Here is a 23,960-nt window from a genome sequence, read left to right on the forward strand (position 1 = left end):
AGTTTAATAAAATCAGAGAAGAAGCAGTAATTGAATATAGCAAATCTCTGTGATCTCATGCTGAGGTAAAGACATTTACTTTATTTCCACCAGAATACCACACAACAAAGAGCAAAAGAAAAAATAATCAAATCTCATTCTGCTCTGAGGTAACACAGTTATGAGTTTATTTTAGTTTAAAACTGATGACCACTTTTTTTTTTGCTTTTTAGTTCTGAGGCAGCTCAAAGGGACACCCAAAATCTTCTGCACCTCAATAAAGGATAGCCTTATCTATTCTTTATAGAAAATGACTTAAGGGGGTGAAAAACTGATGGGGATTGGGACCCCTGGGGAAGTTATTGCTATAACACATGAAGTACAAAAGGTCTTTTACCTGAGTAATGGCTGTACTTCTGAAGGACAGAAAGACTGCAAAAACTGCAAGTCACTCAATGAGATATCTGGAAGCTCACTGTCAAATCTGCGAGGTTTTCGTGTCTGTAAAGAAGACATTTAATTTACACACTTGTAAACACAAGCATCAAGATTACGAAAGAAGGCTTAAAAAGAGCTTAATAAATAACACAAAAAAGTTAGTGGTAAAGTGATTTCTTTCTCAAAAGATTTTTCATTTTTAAGAAACCATGTCTGGTCCCGTCCCCCTAAATAAACCCCTTATATTTGTAATGACTAAGTCTCCATAGCTCTTGGGCAGCAGTACAATAGAGTGCTTCAATTGGAAGGGACCTACAATGAGCATTTAGACCAATTTCCTCCCTATTACCAAGCTTCCTAAACATTATGGATGTGTTCAGAAGTTAAGGGATAAGATGGCACTGAAGCTTTACTCATTGCGCTGCTACAAATACAAATATTAATAGAGTTCAGTATTTGAAACATTGAAATGAGTAGCATTATTATTTTCCATGTATTCTTTAAATACAAAAAGCTGAAAAAGAGAAGCTGAGAAGGTTAAAAAGGGGAAGTGAGATGGCAACATTAGAATCAGGGAGTTAGCTTACTTCAATTAACCAAGCTGTATGACATCAAAGCTAACAGGCAGTGCTTAATTACAGTGCCCGCATGTTATCAGCCAATTAAGAAACAAAAATGGCTTTCCACTCATCCAATGATTAACAGAAAACATGGAAATTTTTTACTTGCTTTTACCATCCAATTAATTTTATTACTCTATCATTCATAAGACAATTAGATGATCAAATTATTCCTCCTGGCTTTTTTCAGACCATTAAGAGCAATTATTTTTCAATATCACAGACTGAAAAAGGACTGCTAAAAAGGAGAGTAGACATTTCCTTTCCCATAGCATGGCAAGCTACAAACCAGTGTTAATACAGGTCACTTGAAATGGCAAAGCATGCTAGCTCCCAGCTTTTTCATTTGTGTGACAGCAAAGTGAAAGGCATATAGCTTCAATGAATTAAGCCCAGGTTTTTAATTTACGAAACTATATAGAATTAACCCAAGGGTATGAGTACATACACAAAAGGATGGAGGCCAGGAGTCAAGTCCTCTAAACAAACGATTCCTTAGAAAAGACTTCCCTGAAGAAAAAACCCAAACAAACAACTTACTTAAAGGAAAAATGCAACAATTACTCAAGAGAAATCAATAAAAGTTACTGCAGTTTAAAAGTTGAACTACATTTGAAAGCATTACTACTGATATTGTTGACTACATAAAATTGCAAATGACCACAGAACATCAGGCAAAAACCATCATTCAAGCAGAACTCCCTTCTTTTTACATAGTGTTCACACAGGCAAAAGCCTCAACCTATTGTCCGAATTTTCATTGTAATCTTGCTAATTTCCTTTCCAAAAAAATGTGATAAACTTTCGCTCAATTTTCTAATTTTAGCTGTCCATTCAGAACATAAGTTGCAGACTTCACAAAAAAAGTAATTAGAATTCTTTTAGCAGAACCTGTATTTTTAATAATTTTTTTAAAAATACTTCTGCTGAAGGTCTTTAGACATGGGTCTTAGTTCTTGGGTTTTTCTGGAGTAGTACACAGGAAGTCATAGCAGTAGCCAAATATTCATTAATGGTTGTAGAAGTGTTATTTAAAAGAACAATAAAGCTAACAAGGCATGATTAAGCACAAACTGCATTCAGATGTGATAATGAGAAATCTTATCTTTTACAAACATTATCCAAAACAAAGTGCAAGTTATGAGTAATCAATATRAAAAAATGGATTTGATTAATAGAAAAATATTTTGTCTGTAATAGGACCAGCATGCACTGCCTATTTGCATACAAAAATTTCAGGTATTGAATTTACAATATAAAGAAAATATTTTAACTACAAAGACAAGAGATATACCAACACAATTCTGATTTCACAGAAGAGAAAGTACTTACTAAATAGTTTACCGAAAGATTCCCTTTTTGCCTTTTCAGCTTCATATAGATGTTTCCCATCTTTTATTAAAGCACCTGCCCACTGTGAAAGGGAAAAATACATAGTTAGTTGGTAATTTACACACTGACACAAGGGTTTGGTCTCAAAGTTTTATTTACTTACCTCCCTGTAGTGTTTTATGAACATTTTTCTCCTCACAACCTCAACGACAGCTAAACAGTACATCTGAGGAACAGTGCTGAGAGCCTCTACAACTTTGACCCTTTCCAGGAGCTCTGTTACAAGACGAAGCAGTGCTTGTAGCTTCTCTCCATCTTGGTCAGCATGAAGCATTACAAAACAACACCACCTACAAAAATAGGTTACACTTTAGAACATCACAACTTAGTAATTTTTTTTTTCATTTAAATTAGATTAGCAACATGTCTGGATGAAATGAACAATGAYACCATTTCACATGGGACAACAACATGCTAACTGAAAGTACCAAACTATTCAGAATTTAGTAATCACCCTGTAGTTTCCTATTAATTTCTCACAATAAAATAGCCACATCAGTGCTCAAGAAATGAACATATACCATCATTTAAGACTTTTTTTCTGTCAAATGTTCTCACATAAATTACCTCCGGAATAATAATAATGCAGCTTTCTCCAGTAGAATTAAAAAAAAACTGATACAACGTGAGCAAAAAAATKACTACTTTTTCTTTATAGATCTTAAAAATACTTACTGAAAAGCATTAGCAATAGGTATTAAGGGCTGGAATGCTGCCAGTGAAATAAGTACACAAYACTGTTTGGGAAGTTCACACAATGTACTCATGCACTACAAGCAAAAGCTCCTGTAACACACAAATTCTCACATCTTATAACCATGTCTTTGATTCCYTTAATCATATGATCAATAGACAATTTCAACCATTGACACCAATACAATTAAACCACAGGATAACTACTGAAAATCAACTGGTGTGGTTGAGGACAAACGTCACAGTAACTTCGCTGCCAGAGAAGACATAAGGTGGAGATATATCCCACAAGTAATAAAAAAAATGTAAAATTTGGTTTTTTTGGCGTTAAGTGAAGCAAAAGTGAAACACCAAATACATAAGTCAACATTARGGAATTAGGAATATGTACTAACAGAGAACAATTGGGATTATATACTAACAGACACTACAAGATATGCACTCTTGACTTCTTCACTGTAACGATTTCCTTAAGACACACAATTCTTGAACACCCTTGCTGCAAGTGGAAGTGATATAAAGTTGAAAAGTTTTAACTTACTTCAGTCTGACTTGCAGGTTATTTGCAAGCTCCTGTTTGGCAGTGGTACATTTCTGTTTAATATCTAACAGTTTTCTGTGATTAGTTAACATAATCATCAGCTGATTTGCATGACTCAAACACAAATCGGGCAGCACAGAAGGATCTTTCAAGTTCTCAGCTCTCTTCTGATTAGCTAAAAATCCCTAGAGGAAGAGAGACATTTGTTACACAAGCTTTGTGACAATCGAAAAGCATGAAAGTGATACAACTTCTCTAAGAATGCAAGAATTTTAACAAACTTACTGTAACTATTGCTACTGTAACAAGTCTCTGCCAAGTCYTGAAAAGGTACAAATTCTAAATTTACAGTAGCATTTAAACAAAGTGACAAGGACTCTTTCCAGCTGACTGTTAGGCTTCTCACTTTAAAGTGGGAGTGGTAAACTTGAGGTAGGCTCTTCATCCAAGTGAGGAAAGAAAAAATAGCTAAAACCACCACTCGCAATATAGGGCAACCAAGCATAGGGATTGATAAGACTAGCTTAGCCATCACGCTAAATTCATGTGGATTTAGCRCTGGCCTACAATATAAACACCACAAGGCTGAGATTTAACACAAACTTCCTTCTAATCTTACTCACTGAATTTATCTGAAGACAGGCTCCACTTTTAAACAATGCTGCCAGAAGTACTGCTAGCATCCACCTTTACATACCAGACCAAAGAGACAACAGGGAACCTGGGTCCTGCACAACTCTCAGCCCAGCACTGCCCTCCTCAGAAGGGGCCTGTAATCTGAACCAACCCCCCACCCCCCACAAGATAGGGAAGTAAGATTGTTGATTTATTCCTACTCATAACAATGTGGATGCAGAAGTAAGAAACTCATGCCTCTCTTCACAGCCCCAGCCCCAAGATGATGGTGAAAATCTGAACATCATCRTGCATTTCCAAATAGACTTTTATTTACTTTCAGTTGGAAACAAGGCATTAAAGGACAATCCAATTATCAAGTTAACTGAAGCTCTTTACAGAAACTGTACTAAATAAAATAGCTTTCTTATGGTAGTGGAGTGTTTTTTGAAAATAGGAGCTATACATTTTGTATTTAAAAATAGTCTTTAATCCAATTTCTTGTCACTTGAAATGACACTGTCCAGTGAAGGCATATTATTCTCTCTCTTTACTAAAATACTGATRATCAACTATTAATCTATTCCCTGATCCTGTATCACTGAGTGATAAACTACTAAGGACTCAATATTTGCCTTCCAAATTAAAATTAATGTACTTAAATCTTATTCTGTATCYCCAACTAAATTCTGTTCTAGCYGTAAATCACGTGAAAACATGACAATAAGATGTAAAAACTGCCAATAWTTAAATGTCAAATTATTATGAAATAGCATCTTATTGATCAACCGCAGTGTGAAATGTTGAAAATTATCTTGCATAAAGACATGCAATTGTTTCATTGTAACTTTAACAACATACACATATCAAAAATCTACCATCTTCCAATGTTGCACACACAATWGTGTATTACCTGAGCAAGTTCTTTTTGTTCATTCACCAGTCTGCTGCAGCTTGCTATCATCTGGTCCAATGCATAGAGTCTATCCTCAAGACCTTTAATAGCCTTCATGTTCTGATTATCTAGTTTGGCGATAGTTTGGCGACATTCTGCAAGAAAAGGTTGGATGATCCTTGGATCGAGCTAAAAAAAAAAAAAAAGGTTTATTAGTAGTTGACACACTGAAAGGCAATTTAACTTAGCTAAATTAGGGTTTTTCCCAATATTTTTCTTTTTTTTTTTTTAAATCTAATGTGTGACTACATCCATTATCTGTTTCAGAATTCTAAGTAAATGAGTCTGCAGAGTCTGTATCACAGCATGATTTTCTCTGAAATATTCCAATGAGACCATCACAAAATCAGAATCCTTATAAGAGGATTGGTTGATAGGACAAGGCAGGGTGCAGGGGTAAGAGGTACTTTATAACTAATAGACAGTCTGCCCTGGAACAGAGTCCATACAGCTACAATCAAAACCAATCATGAATGYGACACAGTTGAAAGTGCAGAAGGGAGGGTAGTGAGAAAAAGCTGCAAAAACTATCAAACTTTTCCCACTAAATGAATGTTTTAATTGACTCCTTAGACAAGCGGTTCATTTCTAAGCAACTGGAAAAGACCCCATGGAAAAACAGTCACAATTTTAGCTAGGGTTTTTTTTTTTTTTTTTTTTTTTTTTTTACAAACAGAAATACATTTTAAAAATTACTTCATAATATTCCTTCACAAACCATTACTTAGAAAAAAAGTATTTGAAACGTTAAATCTACTACTGTGCACAGATATTAAGGGCGACTCTTCAAGCTTCACTATGAGTAAATTAAAATAAGAGTTCTAGAAACAACACAGGTAATTGCAATACCTTTAGTTTGGTGTAAACCTGCAATAGGTTAGTTAGAAACACAGTGAAAATCATTAGGTGTTAGCAGAAGATGAGCAAATTTGCCCAAATTTATCCAAAATGGTTATGGTACGACATCTCTTATCCGRGAATCTAGTGAAAAGGATGCTATTTGTGAGGTTACACTGGCTGTTACAGCRCTGGCTTCCTCCATCAACATGCAGGATTTATGCCACTTACAGAGCACACAAAAAAGGAAGCAATTATTTGATGCAATAGTAACATAAGTAGAAGTGGATTTTCCCCTCAATCTACTCTTTAACTACATGTAAGTTTTCACACACAGCATTTCTTCATTCTGGAAACAACTTTCTGGGGTATAAACAGAGGAATCTGGAGAGGAGAAACATTACAAATTAAGGAATAACTATAAAGAACATATCTTCCATTTACTTCAAACAAAACAAACAACCAACCAACCAACCAACCAACCAACTCCTTCATGAGAAAGTACCAAAAACTAATAATTAGCTCAGAACTCTTTAGAATAAACAATTAGTACTGTTGTTAATGTGACAAAATACATCTAAATTCTCTGAAAACAAAGGTTAATTTCTAGTACATGATGTCTTATACATCCCGGTCTTTTCTCAAGTCACTTGCACATCTTCAAGAACCAGTAACAAAAGTATTTAACCAGAYTGATTTTCACAGGATCATCTTCACTGCCATCCTGTTCAGGATTATTCCCAGTGACATCCTGAATTAGTCCACTACAGCATCCAGAAGTTTCTTAACAAACAAAATACTAMAGAACAATATAGTGCATTTTTTTCTCTTTTTACCTTCTTAAATTAATGATGTTTTATCATTCTTTTTTACAAAGAAAGGTTAGAATGGAATGAGAGAAATAGCCAATTTCCTCCATCCACTCTTTTCCTCCCATCTTTAACCTAATTGTATCTGTAGGATTCAGCTTTACTTCCACTGGTAGATAATACTGCTTTCTTTTAGAAATAACTTCCTTTTCTAGCCTCTTATTTAAGTGGCCACACAGCATTTAGAAAAACATGTAGTTAGCTCCTACTTACCCACTGCTTTTACTGCAGCCTAGGTTTCTGTAACTAGAAGTGTCATGCTGTAGAAACATCTAGAGGCCAGAACCATCAGAAACTTAGCAGCACCTTTGCAACACCAGTTACGTCAAGACTACCAGCACTAAATGTATACTAAGCCCTTAACTCTGGTGCTTTAAGCTACCAGGAAAATCTTACCTGAATTCAGTTTTCAAGTAAAAACTGCAATCACAAAGTATTTGTATGGTTCACATTTCCAAGAAGGAAAGGACATGGAGAGAATGCTGGCAAAACAATTTTTAAAAGCTAATGCCATTTTATTATATTATTATTTGTTATATTAAAGTGTCTTATCAAATGAATATTAAAAACACAATTATGTGAGAAAATATTTATTTAGGATTTTCTTTTCAGCTGCAGGCCACTTCTGTTTTCAACCAATTCTAAATCAATGGTAAGCAAGCATTCAATCCTTTGTGTGGCTATCAAAACAGAGTAAATGAATGTTCTTCCAAAGAATCGGGGACTCATTACTTTGAAGCTTGGGGAGTTTTTTTGTGAACCAAAATGGATCAGGACTGATCAATCACAACTGTTCTAGAGGTGGTCAGAATACTCTGACTGAAGCACTTTCCCTACCTGCCAATTCTGCTTATGCCAAGACTACAAAAATAAACTTCTTTTTTTGCAGGTTCAATTCAATCACATTTTTTTCCCTATAAAAATTGACTGAACTTACAACACAATTACAGCATTCGAAATAAAGGATTTCTGCCTAATCTTAGATAMGACAAGGAAGGAAAAGACAAAACAGCGCTTCTAAAACATGATATATGTCCAATAATACTACAAACTGATCAAAAAAGGTAGAGTATGTATTTAACCAAAGCRTTCATTGCATTTTTGTGTCTTCTGGATCACTATAATTTATTTGGAAGCAACTGTTTAATGTCCATCTCTTCAAATAGTGATTTTTAAAAGATACTACATTTGTGCTCTGCTAATATTATGGAGAAAGTGTCTCACAACCAAACTAGTGGGTTCTGTTACTCGTTTTAAAATAGAAGAAAGTACCTTATAGCGCTACTGAACTAACAGGACARAGGACTGTCTCAGACTTCAGCAAATAGGAAATCTTTTACGTACAAAATCAATTATTATTTTTGCTGAAGAAAAAAAAAAGTCACATCCAATCTTTGCCTTAGCTTTTGCTGCAATACTGAAATTTAGACAGTTCAAAATCTTAAATAGCCCTTCATATTAAGCCAAACTCTCCAATTACTTTCAAGACAGAATTGGAAAAATCAATGTACAGACTGACCACACCATAATGTTCCCTACAAGATGGGTTTTAGAAATCACTGACTCAGTCTTCAACCTACAGAGAAAATAGAGTTTGTTCATGGGATGTTATGCTGTAATAGTACATTACATATATGCAAACAAGGCTAGACAATGGAAAAAATATCAGCACAATGAAAACTAAGAGAGAAGGAAAACTATAAGCAAAAGAACTCTAAAATATTATAATGCTCACTAATTAAAATAATAATTTGGAAAGTAAAGTTGTTTTCTTCCAGCAGCAGAAATACAAACTGACACTACCCTGACCAACTGGCTCTTCTGAGCACATCTGTTATGCTAAAGAATGCAGAGACATAGTATATAAATTCATTCCAATTAATCATATTAATTTGTTSTATATTTTAATAAAAGCTAAACTATTTTCAACCTGAAGAACATGAACGTTGGTCCAAGAAAATCTTCACTTTTATTATACATGCAATTTCTGTGAATAAGGCAAAGAAATAACAGAAGTAGTCTCACTTTGCTTATACCCTAAAAAACTTTTTGCTTTCCAAAAGGAACAGCTATTTGAGAAATAAGCAAGATAACAAGCACTCATTGTAAAATTATACATCTCCCTGAAGATCAAATTCTTAACCGTAAACTCATAAAACACTTTTCCCATCCTCATCCCTCCCCAGTCTCCACTCTGGCCTTCATTCAGAAAGTTATCTGAGAAACAAGACRTTACCAACAAGAGTTGAGTAACCTCAAAAGCCTCTGCATCTGGGAAAATAAACAGCAGCATTCAATGCAATGCAATTTGATTTTTAAAAATTATTAACTTACCCTGCTCATAGAATCAAAACATTTTCTGACCAGGGATTCAACATCATTAGGTCTATCTTGAACATTTATCCAGTCTAACAAAGACACATTGAAGGAAGGCTGATCATCATCTTTCAATTCTACYGACATTTCATTGTCCTGGACAGGAGCAGTTTGACCACTTTCCTTATCATCTRTTATATTTTCAGGATCTGTTCCTTCCAAAGTTGAATGTTCAACTGACTTGCAAAACGATGCTAACATTGATTTACTGTTCACTTTAGATATACCAGGATAAAGCACCAATTCAGCAGATTTCCCATCCTCATTTTCTTCACTTTCTGCTCCTCCATGTTCAGTTGAAGAATCCAGTCTTCCTAAACACTCTCTGTAACTGTGTCTTGTTAGGCACTCCAGCAGTGGTATCTTGGCCATGATAGAAACAGCAGAGCCCAAGCTTTTTTTTAAAAAAGTGAAAAGAAAAAAAAATTAGCATCTAGAAGCTAAAGTGACATGAAATCTTAGATAAAAATAACCTACAATATAAACTACTATTCATTTTAGAATTGAAGCAGATTTCAAAATTATTTTGCAACTACCCTTTAAAACTACTGTCCTGAGTATCAACATCACAGGACAGCTAAAGAAGTCAGAGTTTTTGCTCTCTTTCACTACTGAATATGACATCTTCTTAAGCTTATGGCTAAATTGCAATGAAAAAAATGACAGTTTGATAAATTGAGACACACCCATTTACGTTTTTTAGAAGCCCAAGTGGGACTTATGTTTCCTATATGCATGGATATCAATGCTTATTATCTCAAAGCTTTGAGTGTCCTCTYTCAGACTATTTTTTGCAGAGTTTGAATAGTTTCTATCTATTTGGTAAAAGCTGTGACACTCAACTTTTTTTTAAAACACAAAACATATTCATGATTTATTTTTTTAAGTATCCAATATCCACTTATATTCTGTTAAGAAAAGCACTCATAGAAATAATGTAATATAAGGTCTACAAAGATGTGAAAGATTTTCTTTGAAGTAACACCCAGAGTTTGAAGGAGACATGTACAGACACACACACCCACCATATGCATGTGTGACACACACACCACATGCATGTGTGACACACACACCACATGTATGCATGTACTTCTACATACATGCCACTCATCCCACTCGAAGATATACAAATTCACTCTAAGTTTGCTTTATAACTCCATACTTTCAACACAGATTGTAATTTTTAATATCAGTTCAAGCTACTAAAAACTAATTATTCCAAAAGTGTAAACAGTTATTTAGAAATGTTAATGTCTAAATTTATTATCTAGCTTTTTGTAGTGCATATTTGAAACGACTCCAGMTCTTAAGCAGCTGTTCATTAATAAGCTTATCTTCCACATAATTCAATACAGGYTTCTTTGTGCTGATAAATACAAAGAAAAATGTCAGTTAAAAAAGGTAACWAGCATAGAACAAAAAGAATGTTCTCCATGACACATAATCAAACAAATGGTTGGTGAATCTGAATAAGCACCAGACATAAAACACTTCAAAAACAAAATTTAAAACAGAGTAAATTTGGAGATTAAGAATGAATTTAATAGTAAACCTACTGTGTAAGTTTCAATTTGATATCATCTATGGACTGCAAATAGCTTGAATACACATTTTCAAATTTGAAAAGCAGCTTTTGGTAAGAGTATGTACAATCTTCCAAGTTGGCCATTATGGCAGCCCAGCCTTGATGCTGAAGATGTTCGTCATGTACAAGACCTTCACAAAAGGAGCAAAGCTTCTTGGCAACCTCATACATTTCCTGAAAAAAAAAAAAAATCAACATATAAATCAGGTTATCGTTGTAATTTTATTGAATTATGACATTTAGATAGCTAAAAAGCTGTACACCTGAAGTTCTTGTTTTAAAAWTTAAGAATAAAGGAAGTTAATTACACAATAAAAAATACATACTTTTTACTGATAAATATCTTCAAACCAGAGAGCTGTAGTTCCAGAAACACCTTATAAAATCAATTAAATGCTGCTAATATAAAATAATCAGGGCATACACACATGAATAACAACCATTCTACTAATAATATGATAGAAAAAATTGGCAATCAAGGTCCAATAAGGAGAACGCTTTTGATGAGCCAAGCAGAAGCTCAGAACAAGACAATGAACTGCAGGATCAGTCAGCAAAAGTGCAGGTGGATCAGATGCAAGAAGAGATGGATGAGGAAACAGCAGGGCAAATAATTTAAGTCTTTCATTGATTAATAAACCAGATGCAACATGATRATCAGCAGCACAGAGTGTCCACAAAATTCTAAAACATACCCTRAAACTTGGCATTTGCAAACCAATGTGGAAGATTTTCTGTTAAAGTACTGGATGACACAGAGGCATTTCACTGCTATAAGAAGGTGAGAATTTACCACTCCACTTGGCAAAGTTWAAACAGAGACCTACATATGGCRATTACCAGATCTTACTAAAAGTGTWMCTAACAGCAATGCCCATTATAATCAATTCCAAAGTTTTAACTAATAGGAAGAGCAACTATTTTAGCTTTAACAACTTAAGGAAAAGGCTGTTCCCMTCAAAGGGTCAACTAAAACATCAGAAAGTAATACCAAAGTCATACAATAAATCCTTCAGCTCAAAACTTTACCAGTATCACACTCTTTGGAAAATATTTTCCTGAGCATACCTGTACTTTAGGTTTTAGTACCTATCTAACCTGCAAATAAAACGCCTTTTCACTTTTTGCAGGTTGAACACRCTGTTAAACCAGGACTGAACACAACTTTCCTGCTCTATCATACATGTGAGAAAACCATGCATGGAAAAACAAGTTATACAAAATACAGTGAGAAAGCAGTGTTAAAAACCTAACACATCCTTATATTWCAGAATGCTTTTGCTGCTTTAAATACATGGTTAGCACCACATATGCACACTCAAAAAAATGTGGAGACCAACAACAAACACTTACCTTCTGAGATAAATCATAAAGCGGCACAGCATTTTAAACAAACGTTTCAGAATTTATATTAACAAAACCTGAAAGTTAAGAACRTCCTCCCTGTTTCAAAGTTAAAGCCTTGTTCCAAGCAGCATGACAAAATTCTACTGCCCTTCAAATCACTGMYAGTTAAACYATCAGCAGATGAACAATGAAKAYAMAAAATACTTATATATGYATCTCCAACAAAATCTGAAGTTGTTATTACAAATTCCTACCAMTTTGTAGTAAAGATGGTATATGTCTTCTTGTTTTTTGAACTCTGGCAGTTTTCCATGCATGCAAGAATGAAGATTTCTGGTTTGAATAGAATGGTTATTTTAAATGCTGCAGGAACTCTTGCTTTCTAAGTCAAACACAACTGGAATGGTATCYAGATACTGCTGAAATATGCAAGTCATTTTCTCCAGACTATCCCCAGTTTGGCTATACAAYTTAAATGCACAGAAGCTTACTAAAGTGATATTGACAACTTGAACAATTTTTTACTTTCTTAAATTCACTTTGTAAACAAGTAATTCAAAGGCAAATTGCACAGCATATAAAAAAAGCAAAATTACTGCTCCCTCAGTTATCATATTAAGAACCAAAAGAACAGGCTGTTTTACCCTAAAGTATACTAGAAACTACACTAAAAATACGAAGCTAAAAGGTAAGTGCATGCCTCTGATGCATTCTAATGTATGTCCTGGAAATAAACATTTTATTTTCAACTCACAAAAATTCTCTCTTCTCATAGCCAACCTTCCTCCAAACTACGAGCTCCAGAAGTGATAGCATACATAAAAACACACATTAGTTTGAAACAGTTTAAAACAACATAAGCCACCTACAAAATCAAAACTGATCATAACCAAGTTCAGCCAAGTGAGTATCAATCAGGCAGTGCAAAGACTGAACTCAAATGTTTTTYAAATGTTTAGACCAAAGCAAAAAAAAAACGTTTAAAAGCTCTGAGTAGAGGCTTTTGTCAATTCTATTTTCCTTTGGACAAACTCACTTAGCACAGCACTGCTCAAATGTTTAAYGTGTTAAAATACGCACTAGGCTTCAAGACCAAACTTTTCACCCTAAGACATACTCTTGACTCATGGGCAATGATAGCTTTTTCAGCTTAATCTATTTATTGTGTTCCCAACAGAAGTCAGAAGTTAGAGCTGCCCTATGAAGCTTTATTATACGTAATTTCTGATACACTTTTCAGAACCTAAGTTCTGAAAATATTTAGTTTCAACTAGCTTGGTTCCCAGCAAAACACTTTCAAACACAAAAGCCAGAAGTAGGAAAAAAAACCCCTCACAATTGAGACTGCTTGTTGTTGTTACACAACTGATAACTAGAACTGACACTGCATCTAACAGTCTAACCTGTGGCAATTTACTCAAATTTAACCAAACCAGAAGATCCTGTTCCCAAAGTCTGGATCCCAGAAAAGCAAGAGCAAACAACAGCATTTTCCAGAGCAACGAATTATTATTTGGYAATTTTTCAGAAACCTTGTAACAGAAAGACCTTCTAACAAGTGTCAGATWCACTCATATAAACAAATACATGCCCAAAGATCTATTATATAAAAATATCCCAGTCCCATCTAACTATTCAACCAGGTCTTCATTGTCAGATGAGCTGCAGCTTCTCAATGCAAACACAGGAGATGTGCTCATTAAAATAAAAAATCCCTTTATGAAAGCCATCAAATATTGCTCACAAATCATCTCAATCATAAGCATTGAGACATACTATGTTCCCCAGAGAGAAAAGATTTTTTTTTTCTGAGCTAACTCTGAGATCAAAATTCCTAAGCTAAGTTTCTTTCAAGTAACATGTTTTTAAAGTTACTCACAGACACCTATGTGACACCCCGTTTTCAGGGCACCTATGTGAAATATTACAACAGCATCCCGTATTATCATCCTCTCAAAGTTATTTTTATACGTGCCAAAGAAATTCACGCCAGGTGCTGGGAGGCAAACAGAAAAATTCTGTCTGCATGGATGAACCCAAATGCAATTAGTGCACAGAAAACACAGTACCGCTTTTGATGGTGGTTTCTTAAGCCATATCATGAAATAAGCTCATAACATTCAAACAGTAAATAATCTTACTCTGAATTCCAGAGGTTCCAAACAGATGGTTCTAATGAAGGTCAAAGCACACAGAGTAACTCTTTGTCAACATGCCAGAACTGTTTCAGTCTTAKACGACACTGAGCAGATACCAGTACATACAATAAGAGCACTTTGTTAWACCAGTATTTTATTTGTTTTGTTTTACTCAACCCTGCTTTAAAAATGTGAAAGCATGCAGCAAGAAAACAAAGAAGAGAAGTTGTTTTGCTTCCTTTGGAGTATATGCAACTTAAGTTTTAACTTTTTTCTTCGAAGCTACAAAATTAAAAGCTACATAAATGTGCATTTCTTATCATTCCATCACTTCTGAAATAAAGCTTCCGGTGACCTAGCTTGTTCTCCCTACTGTTTATCTATCTCCATATACAACATTTTTCTGAGAGATCTCAGGCTACTTTAGTAGGATCTAGACCTATTTATTTCATATAACTGCATGGCTCTATGCAGAAAAGGAATTAAGCAGCGCTCTGCTAAATKAATAAACTCTAAAAACTTAATTAAGTCAAGCATGGAAGTAAAGGCCTGCAATCCAACATATGTTCTAATACTTCTCAGTAAGGTTGCCAGCTTCAGCATAGAAAATGAAGCCTGCCAAACAACAGGCTTGCTTTTGTCATTGACTGTTCACAGATGCACTCAAGTCTTATTGGCAGACACCCAACGGTTTACWGAGAACAAAAGTTAATTTCAGTTGCCTTGTAGGGCTACATTTATCCTACTGGGCTACAGCAGCATACCTAGAACACCAACTGCTTCACCTCACCAATAGAATGAGGTCCTAAAAAAAGCACCACTACCAGAACAAGAGTACCGAGACCCAGACTAAGCTGCACTTGCTGTTATGCTGAGTAGTAAATAAAAACATCTTTGAATAGTAAATAAAGACATCTTTACTACCCAATTTTTTGAGAAATCCACAGGACCACCAGAATGCATTCAATCTTTGGTTGGGTGTTGTAACAGAACGTTTAGTTGAATAATTTTCTTTGAAAATCACAACTTAAATTTAGGTGATTCTTCCTGATTATAATTAATTCTGCTTTCCAGGTTTCAACCAAAAATCAACAGAAGCAACAAAGTATGTTTTATCTAAAGCAGAAATTATCTGGTGAAGCGTTTAGGATCAATTTCGAGACTGTCTTTGCATTCTACTGTCATAATTCTGCTCATCTGAATGAGCAAAATCTGACAAAGGTCTGTTTGTCATAAGTGGTCTTTGGACTTACCTCTAAAGAACAAAAGTTCTCAGGAAATGGAGGGTTCTTTCCATGCTCTACAACCCTGTGGTAGAAGGAAATAAGTCATCAAAGTCCTCTATGGCCATGTGTCTGAAATCCTGTAAAAGGGACTCATTACAGGTTTCAATCACCCTAAAAATCAACCTCAGASCAATAAAAAAGATCCTTGAAAGTAAAATTCCATGAACTCATACACTGTAACAGCTGATAAATGCTTTCACAACAAGGAATAGTTACCTTGTTTAGCAAAATTAGCAATCAAGACCATTATTTCTAATCCATACGCCTCCATAGTAAAGTGAAGCTACTAGATTAACCACTTCAAGATTTCAGCTCCTAAAACTTTTAATTGGAGGAGTTAACTTCACCATGAGGGAGACTGATATKTCATGGCAATTTGTCTCCTTTCAGCAGACAGCTGATTATTTCACATTGGTCATTTTTGTTGACTGCATCATTTGGACACTTGTCCACACAGTTCATGACTTATTTCCTACTCAGAAGGTACTTATTTCAGCAACATAGTACAGAAAAAGTTATTTTGTAAGTCACAGCTTAATGACTTTCGTCAGTACTGCTTTCAGTAGTTCTCACTGACATTACAAGCAGCTTTGGAGAAGTCAAGTGACAGAATTTACCATCAAAAAACATACTGAGAAGTGACAAACCACCACAGTCAGGGAACCAAACCATGGTATAGGATGTTAACTTCCACTAGCTTGATTCCAAGTCACCCTACTCTTTCCCTTCTGATCAATTTTTTAMAAGCTTGATCTAAAGTTTTGGTTACAGAAAGCAAATGAAACAAAGGCTAGAGTAGCATTTAGAAGGATCTACCTTTGAGTAAATCTTATGTTATACCTTAGGATAAACTAAAACCTACTTCATTTTATCCTACCCTGCTCAATTACCTTAAAAAAATTGAGACTGATCACAAATCTGAGTTACAGAACAATCCGGACTTCTCTGGAGGAGCCAGAAGTGTGCCTGACTATCAGATGAATAATTKAGCCAAAACTAATTTGGCCATACAATTGTTGCAAACACTACATACCTTAAAGAACACCAATATTTTAAAGTAATTCTTTCCAGAGAGTCTCAAAACAACTTCTCAGTAGAAGAGAAAAGAGCATTTCTCTAAATAGTAGATCCACAGCTTTCAGGAAGCATGACTATACTTCTTGGCTTAAGTATCTGAAACGTTTGAAACTAAACTGAGAATGATCTATGACTATGTACTATGACTACAGCCGTGGTTTAATGCAACCAAATGAAATGACCACATAGTTTCTCATCCTCATTTCCACTTCTCAAAGAAGAACTGACAGGAATTGACAGTTTGATCATGACACCAGCAGCATCCCATGAAATGTGAAACATACCCACTCATAAAAAGTCCAAGTTTTCAATATCCTTCTGGGAAAACTGACATGGAAACTTCAGTTAGATCACTAAAAAAAAGAATAATAAATAATTCTTTCCTAAAGGCTAAACTACCAGAAATTATTTTAAGCAAGATTAGACAAGATTGACACAACASAGCTTATTGCACAACACACTGTGCAGAGAACAGCTTGTCTTCCCAGCTGRTGTGTACGTAACTTTTTGCAAATACTGTGTGCACCTCACCGTCCACATACTGCAGCTCAAGGCCAGAAGTGCTGACCTGGAATGAAGGTGGGACGCCAGGGCAGTTGTAAAAAGGCAATCCTCTAGGCAGAGACATCTCAAAGGTAAGTTTTTAGCCCAAGAGGAACCAGAATGCCAAGACATAAAATGGATACAGACTTAGCAAGTTGACTTAACTGAGTTTTTAAAAAAACATATAAACAAAGATATCATATTGCAAATRACAAAACCTGTGACAAGAATTTCACTTGAAATGGTAAAGGAACCGTTAAGGGAGCAGATGTAGCTTCTTCAAAGCTACCTAWTCTTCATACTGTGAATTCTACATAATGAAATCATGGGTAGTGAATGGGAACTTAAGAAAATTTGTAATAGATCTCTGAATAATGAACACGGAAAGAAATAGAAATTTGATATATCTTGATATGACAGACACAGCACCACAGAAAAACAACACAATGTAAGTTCCCTACAGGAATGATTTTTGGATAGGAGATATGAAATCTAAAATAAAGTTACAAGTAAGTCAAAAAAAGAGTGTTAATTGGGGGGGAAATGGCTGCTTTTACATACACCCAACAAATGCATATGCAACAGGCCATAAGAATGCAGAGACTTCCATTATGAATTAAAATAACTTCTAGTTATACCTGAGTAGTAACAACAGATTATGGAAAAAAAATGCAGACCAAAAAAACATAATTAAGTCAACAATGGTCAGTTTTGAGCACAGAAAAAATGATGGAGAGGTCATAATGGCATGGATTAATAAAAATAAATASTTGTTAAGGGAAAATATAGAACTACTTTTATTGAGAAGAAATAAAGAGGCCATTTATCACTGTATGTTTACAATTTCATATCAAGTCTGATTTTAAAGATCATATCCTATATCCTCTGAGCAGAAAAGATACCAGAAGATACCAGATTAAATAGAAATAGTAGGTATCAAATAGTCTCTGCTACTTTTACATAGTTACACATCACTGCTTCTTGTTGTTGATAAGAATACGTAAGACTTTATCATGAGCAATAATTTAGAATGCAACCTTTATTCTCCTACTACTAAACATTGTCATCATGTATCAGTACCTGTATTAGTAGTACATATAAATTAATTAAATTTAATTAATCAAACTGCGCTAAATAATTGCAACAGGCAAAAACCTCTCCATCATCAAGTACTGCCATTCTGTTTTTCTGGTAAAGCAGGCTACCATTTCTCTAGCATTAACAAAAAGACAACATTTGGATTTTTCATGTCTATTTTGCAGGAAGTCTCCTATACAGTACTCTAAGTGTGGCTTGGGATGCATCAATCACACAACTACAAAGGTTCAGAGCCTTTCTAGCTCTCCCTAGATCTTAATCAATTTTGAGAAGGATTAATATCCCATGTTCTTTCTTCCTCCCAGGGAAGAGGCTTATGGTGAATCTTGGAGAAGATTAATGCTGTAACCACATTCCCAGTTCTCCTTCAGTTTCTTCTGAATTACTGCTCAATATGCTTCAAGCARGCATAATGAAAAACTACTTCAGTACAATACTGCAATACTTCTTTATACAGTTTTCACACCTTGGTACATCGAAAAATCACAACAGAYTATTTACTAATCTTCCATTGCACATGACGGATTTGTCATTCCCCTGACATCCCAGAGAAGTACCCAATTCATTTTCACAGCCTAACATARAGCCCATGGTTTTAGAACACTTAACATTTTGGATAAAATTAAATGTGGATATAAAAGTGAATCAGATTTAAGAAYAGTACTACCTATTTAATCATTAAATAAATTTCCAAGCTTTTTATGACAAAACAAGTATCATTACTACAGYCATTTTGCACACAGGGAAAAACTGTCAAAAGTGGGGAACAAATAATAATTTTCCTGAAAATAAACCCGCGGGCTAAAAATAAAACTTCCACTCTACTTAGATCCATGTTTAAAGACAATTCCTCCCCCCTGCTTTCCCCAGCCCTGCAATAATACTAATATATGATATTAAATATGGAAAGATTTATTTTCTTCTTGAAAATCAACTCAAGATCACTCTCTCTACGTAAACTTTCCAGTCTATAGCTAAATATTAATAGTATTATAGACTTGCCACCAGAATGCACCAGTAAAGATCTAAATAACATATTTAAAAGCATAAAAACTGCAATAAACTTGAATGCTCTGCATATTAATATAATCTTCAGAATCAAAGGGGGAAGATTAGRCAGCATCAACAATTATTTTCAAGTCTAAATAGGAATATTTTTAAAAAGCAACAGTGGAATTAAAAACAACTTACTCCAGAGGGATTAAGTATTTTCCATAATTGTATAGCAATTTTACCAAACTGAAAGCCAAATTAAGAATCTAAGACCAGAAAACAGGGCACAGGGAAGCCAGATAAAACAACAGTGAGAAACATGAGACTGAGTGTAYTGACCTTTCACTTCCATTACCCTCAACAAAATACAAACACAGAGACCGAAGTAATTAATTACTACAGCCCTCCYTTCATACCAAATCAATGTTGAGTATTTAGAAGCTATCAGTTTTACTTACTTTTAAAACCTCCTCTAAATACTTCACAAAAAACTGGCTTTAAAGCACTTTCAGTTTYAGCTGGTAAAACCAGAACTCTCACACTCTTCACAGAGCACAACTGAAAACCTCCTACTCCTTAGCTGAATTCACACTGATACCCACTCTTCTCTATATGACAGTCATATGACTCACAGATACCTAATAACTCAAGGTCCTATTTACAAGACAGTACTAACTGTCAACAGGTGGGGGAGAGAGAAAGAGAGGCTATTGGACTCAATCCTTAAATCAGACAGTATGTCAAGGTCATATTATTCAGAAGCRCCTTCCTCCTCCTGACAGGCCAGGATGCCGAGGGGGAAAACAAAATCCCTGTTCCACATGCAACACTTACCACTCTTCTCTGAATTCTGCTGTACAGTATTAAACCCCAGCCACTTCAAATGCTAAATGTTCTCCTGGATTGCATTAAAATTGCCGCTGAAACTAAAAAATTTTATTACTAAGACAAAACATACATCACTRTTCATTTTGTGTGAAGCCCTCCATATAACCATTCTCCTGCTGCCAGCCATTGGAAGATTAAATAATCTTTAGTGATATGAAAAATTTTTAATCCATTTAAATGTAAAATTTGAAAAGAAAATTAGGTCAGTTCTTAACAAAGAAACACAATCAGTCCAGCTACTGAAGGCATTGCATCAGTGTCTTGAACGTGCAGCTGGTTTTACTGCATACACCCTTGGTCTCTTACTGAMCATGTTGCAGGGAGTGAATTTTCCCTATCAAAACAACACAGAAATCACAYTGGAATTCTGACCAGTTTGCAAGTAAATATATGCAATATCCAAGTAAAAGACAGTACTCAATAATAAGCAACCTGAATTTTAGGAAAAAGCTTTGTTTCATTAATTCCTCACCAGTTGTTTAGACATGTAATATGGAACAGAAGCTTGGCAAGGTGCTTTTAAATATTGTACTGTTAATTTTCTACTTGGGTTAACAACACTTCCAAAGTTACTTTTCTCATTTCAGGTTGAGGCAGACTGAGGACACTGAAAATAAGGCAGCACATAAAGTCATGGTCCAAAGCAACCCGAATGCTTTTGTTTTCCAAATGCCGTAAATTACACATCCAAAAGGTGACTTACACTAGAGTTTTGAAAGAAGCTCTGAAGAAGCAAGCRTATTTCAATACTTACCATGAAACTCTGAGATAAAGGCTCTGAAGAATATATCATCACTCATACACCATTCTTACTGCCTYTTGAAGAAACTATTTCATATTTTACATCAAGCTTTCCCTCTGACATATCTTCCTTTGGTGTGCAAATACAGTAACAAACTACTTACCACAGCAAGCTGTGTTCGTGATGCTACTGTATGAAACACTGCAGGCATCATAAGAGATTCTTCTACTTTCAATTCCATCTCATTCTCTGCTGAAAAYGTGGTTTTGGGGATAGCTGGTGGACGTTCACACAAGATCATTTCTTTGTTGAATAAAAAGATTGGGTTGGTGTCCTACATTCAAAAAGGAAAGACWAAAAATTAAAACACTGAGTAAAGGCAACTTACTGTTGAATCACCAATTATTTCCTCATGTAGATAACATATCTTGAGAACAAGTTAAGAATCTACATTTATAAGCTGACTACATAAACACCTGTTTCTCAAATCAAAGAAATCCAGCAAACAGCTCACTATGGAAAATACTTAAAAACCCATTAGTAATAAATCTTTTTCTTCCCCTATAAATGACAGTTCAGACTAAGAATGCAGTATGGACTTACTGTTCCAGCACTRTAACTACACACTCTTCTGTCTGGTGCCATACACTCTCCTCCATTGACAACCAGCACTTGATGCTGAATGGCAATCTTATACTTCGTTTGAATTGCATGTTTCAGATCAGCCACACTGGAAAAAAAAATGGGAAAAAAAGATGATGCTATCGGATTACTTCTGTCGCTAATTATACATATTTCTGTAGGAGACATAGGTGACTTGTCTGTGTCAAAGCAGAGCATTTTTAAAAGAACCATTTTTACCCTGCACAATGACATATTTCTAAGCTTCGTAAGTGCTGTAATGTGTTGCATTCTGGATATCCAGCTAATAAGCTGTCAGCTAAAAGAAAAAAGACTTTGCATTACTGACAMGTTTTTCCCAAGATTTGTTAGCATACTGAAATTGTGGATTAAGTCACACCAAGTTTTCAGGGTAACGACCGTAAAAGTCATATTTTGTTTGTTGAATTTATACTTTGTGACCAAGCTGACTTGCTAAAGGCCTAGAAGACAAGAATCTTAATACTTCATTATGCATAACATAACCACAAYTTCACCTAATAAAGTCTGACTGATTTACTGTATATGAAGTGCAGGTAGAACAGTAACAGGAAATTTAACAACTGATRTTTATGCAACAAATTAATATAAACATCACAGACTTTAACACAAAAACAGTATATCAACACACCATTCCTGGTTTYAATTCACCAGCCTCATACAATCAGTTCTAACTGAYGACATCTTTCCTGTTTATTTTAAASAGGTCTAGAATTTGTCATTAAAACACATGTAAACAGCMAAGTAAATAAGAATTTACTGATCTGGAACAGTCACTGACCCCAGCTAACAACACTCTGTGGCAGCCCCTGTGCAAAGGTATAAAAAAAGCTTCAGAGTATGAAACGACTAATATAAGCATCAATTTTGATATAACTGGCAGGAAACATAACATGTTACTGTTACTTGCAAAAGATCATAAAGATCTGTTATTTAAAACAGCCAYGATTCAGAGTGACATCACAAATTCATTACAAACTTCTCACAAGCACAAGCTTGTACTTGCTAGCTGTGTTACAGTAACCATTCACCTATCACCTCCACGGTCTTTAAGAAGGTAACTTGGCCTCTCCATGTACAAGGAGACAGGCAAAAAGCCCAAGAAAGTCAGTTTTACTAGAAAGAGCAAGTCTATACATACAGATATACAGAATAAGCAGTTAAACTGTTCAGCTGAAGAGTCTTTGATTTTGTGTGGTTCTGTTGTTGGAAAGCTTTGTCAGAGCTTTCCAATACAACTGAGCAAAAAGAGGATACATAACGGATTCTTAGGRGCCTGGCATGGCAGCTCAGATGCTGTGCCACACTCATCATGATTCAGAAATATAATGTCTAAATGTACCAGACATCTTACAGGAGTGTGTGCACACCTGTAAATGACSCTGTAGGAACAGAATGACTGAAATACTATTTCATGCTCAGCAATACCCTGACTGTTGGCTGGCTTTAGAGAGGAGCACACAAAAACAGCCTAGACAGTCTTTTTTGAGTCATTAAAAYTACAAATAGGAATTCAGAAGAAAGGAAACAATGAATTTGAGAACAAAATCCATGGTAGAAACCTTGCATGCCAAATTACTTGCAACATATTCATCACTGATAGAATATGAAGACAGCAGGTAAGCTTGGCTCTTGCTACACCCAAGGWGTCTGGCACATAATAACAATAAAAAAGGATACAATATAGACTTCTCTAAAAGCATCTATACATGTGCAAGATGCTTTTAATATTCAGCGAAAAGAAATACAAACAGTAATTTCGCTGCAATCGTTATGAGTAACTTAACCATGATCCTCTAACACTGATCACACCTTAGGCAGCTGGGCATTCAGAAGTTCATGTTTTACATATAACATAATGCAAAATAGTTTGGAGCCCTACAACATAGGAAAGAASCAAATATTACCCCTCTAGAACATGAGACAAAAACCTTCATGCCAATGCTTTGGCATCCAATCTGAAAACATTTCAGAGCATATATTTTCTTCAGGAAGAGAATACTGACAAAAGAACAACCTGCAGAACTTCCTCTACCACGTCAGTCAGCAAAAATTAAACCTTTTATAGAGAACTCCCAAATAAAACTACTATTCAATAAAAGGGCACAAAAAAACAGAAAAAAGACCATTCTGACACTTTTTTCTAAAAGCACCAAACACAACACCAGACTCAGCTAGGAGCAGGTCAGCCTTTGCCACTATCCCAGAAGGTAAATAACTTCTCTTTCATGGAATCTCAAACATACACAAATCACCTGGCAAGGCAGTGAAAATGCAAGTCAAAAAAA

The 23,960-nt window shown here is 35.1% G+C and overlaps 1 protein-coding gene across 2 annotated transcripts in view; it reads right to left on the minus strand.

Annotated features, from left to right (window-relative positions):
• RB1CC1 (RB1 inducible coiled-coil 1) overlaps positions 1 to 21,827 on the minus strand; it is a 45,843-nt gene extending 24,016 nt beyond the window's left edge. For both annotated transcript variants that reach the window (XM_057368317.1, XM_057368316.1), the window contains exons 1-10: positions 21,616 to 21,827; positions 21,176 to 21,346; positions 10,872 to 11,074; positions 9,274 to 9,709; positions 5,192 to 5,362; positions 3,664 to 3,848; positions 2,533 to 2,719; positions 2,370 to 2,451; positions 1,486 to 1,547; positions 377 to 480 (exon numbers count right to left, since the gene is read on the minus strand). In XM_057368317.1, the coding sequence (XP_057224300.1) occupies positions 377 to 480; positions 1,486 to 1,547; positions 2,370 to 2,451; positions 2,533 to 2,719; positions 3,664 to 3,848; positions 5,192 to 5,362; positions 9,274 to 9,709; positions 10,872 to 11,074; positions 21,176 to 21,346; positions 21,616 to 21,822 (1,808 nt within the window). In that variant the 5' untranslated portion in view covers positions 21,823 to 21,827. The remainder of the gene's footprint in view (positions 1 to 376; positions 481 to 1,485; positions 1,548 to 2,369; positions 2,452 to 2,532; positions 2,720 to 3,663; positions 3,849 to 5,191; positions 5,363 to 9,273; positions 9,710 to 10,871; positions 11,075 to 21,175; positions 21,347 to 21,615) is intronic.
• Positions 21,828 to 23,960: the final 2,133 nt, after the last annotated feature.

This window comes from Malurus melanocephalus, unplaced genomic scaffold (genome assembly GCF_030028575.1).
Source record: "Malurus melanocephalus ecotype Western Australia unplaced genomic scaffold, MMel_1.1 scaffold_90, whole genome shotgun sequence".
Lineage (NCBI taxonomy): Eukaryota > Metazoa > Chordata > Aves > Passeriformes > Maluridae > Malurus > Malurus melanocephalus.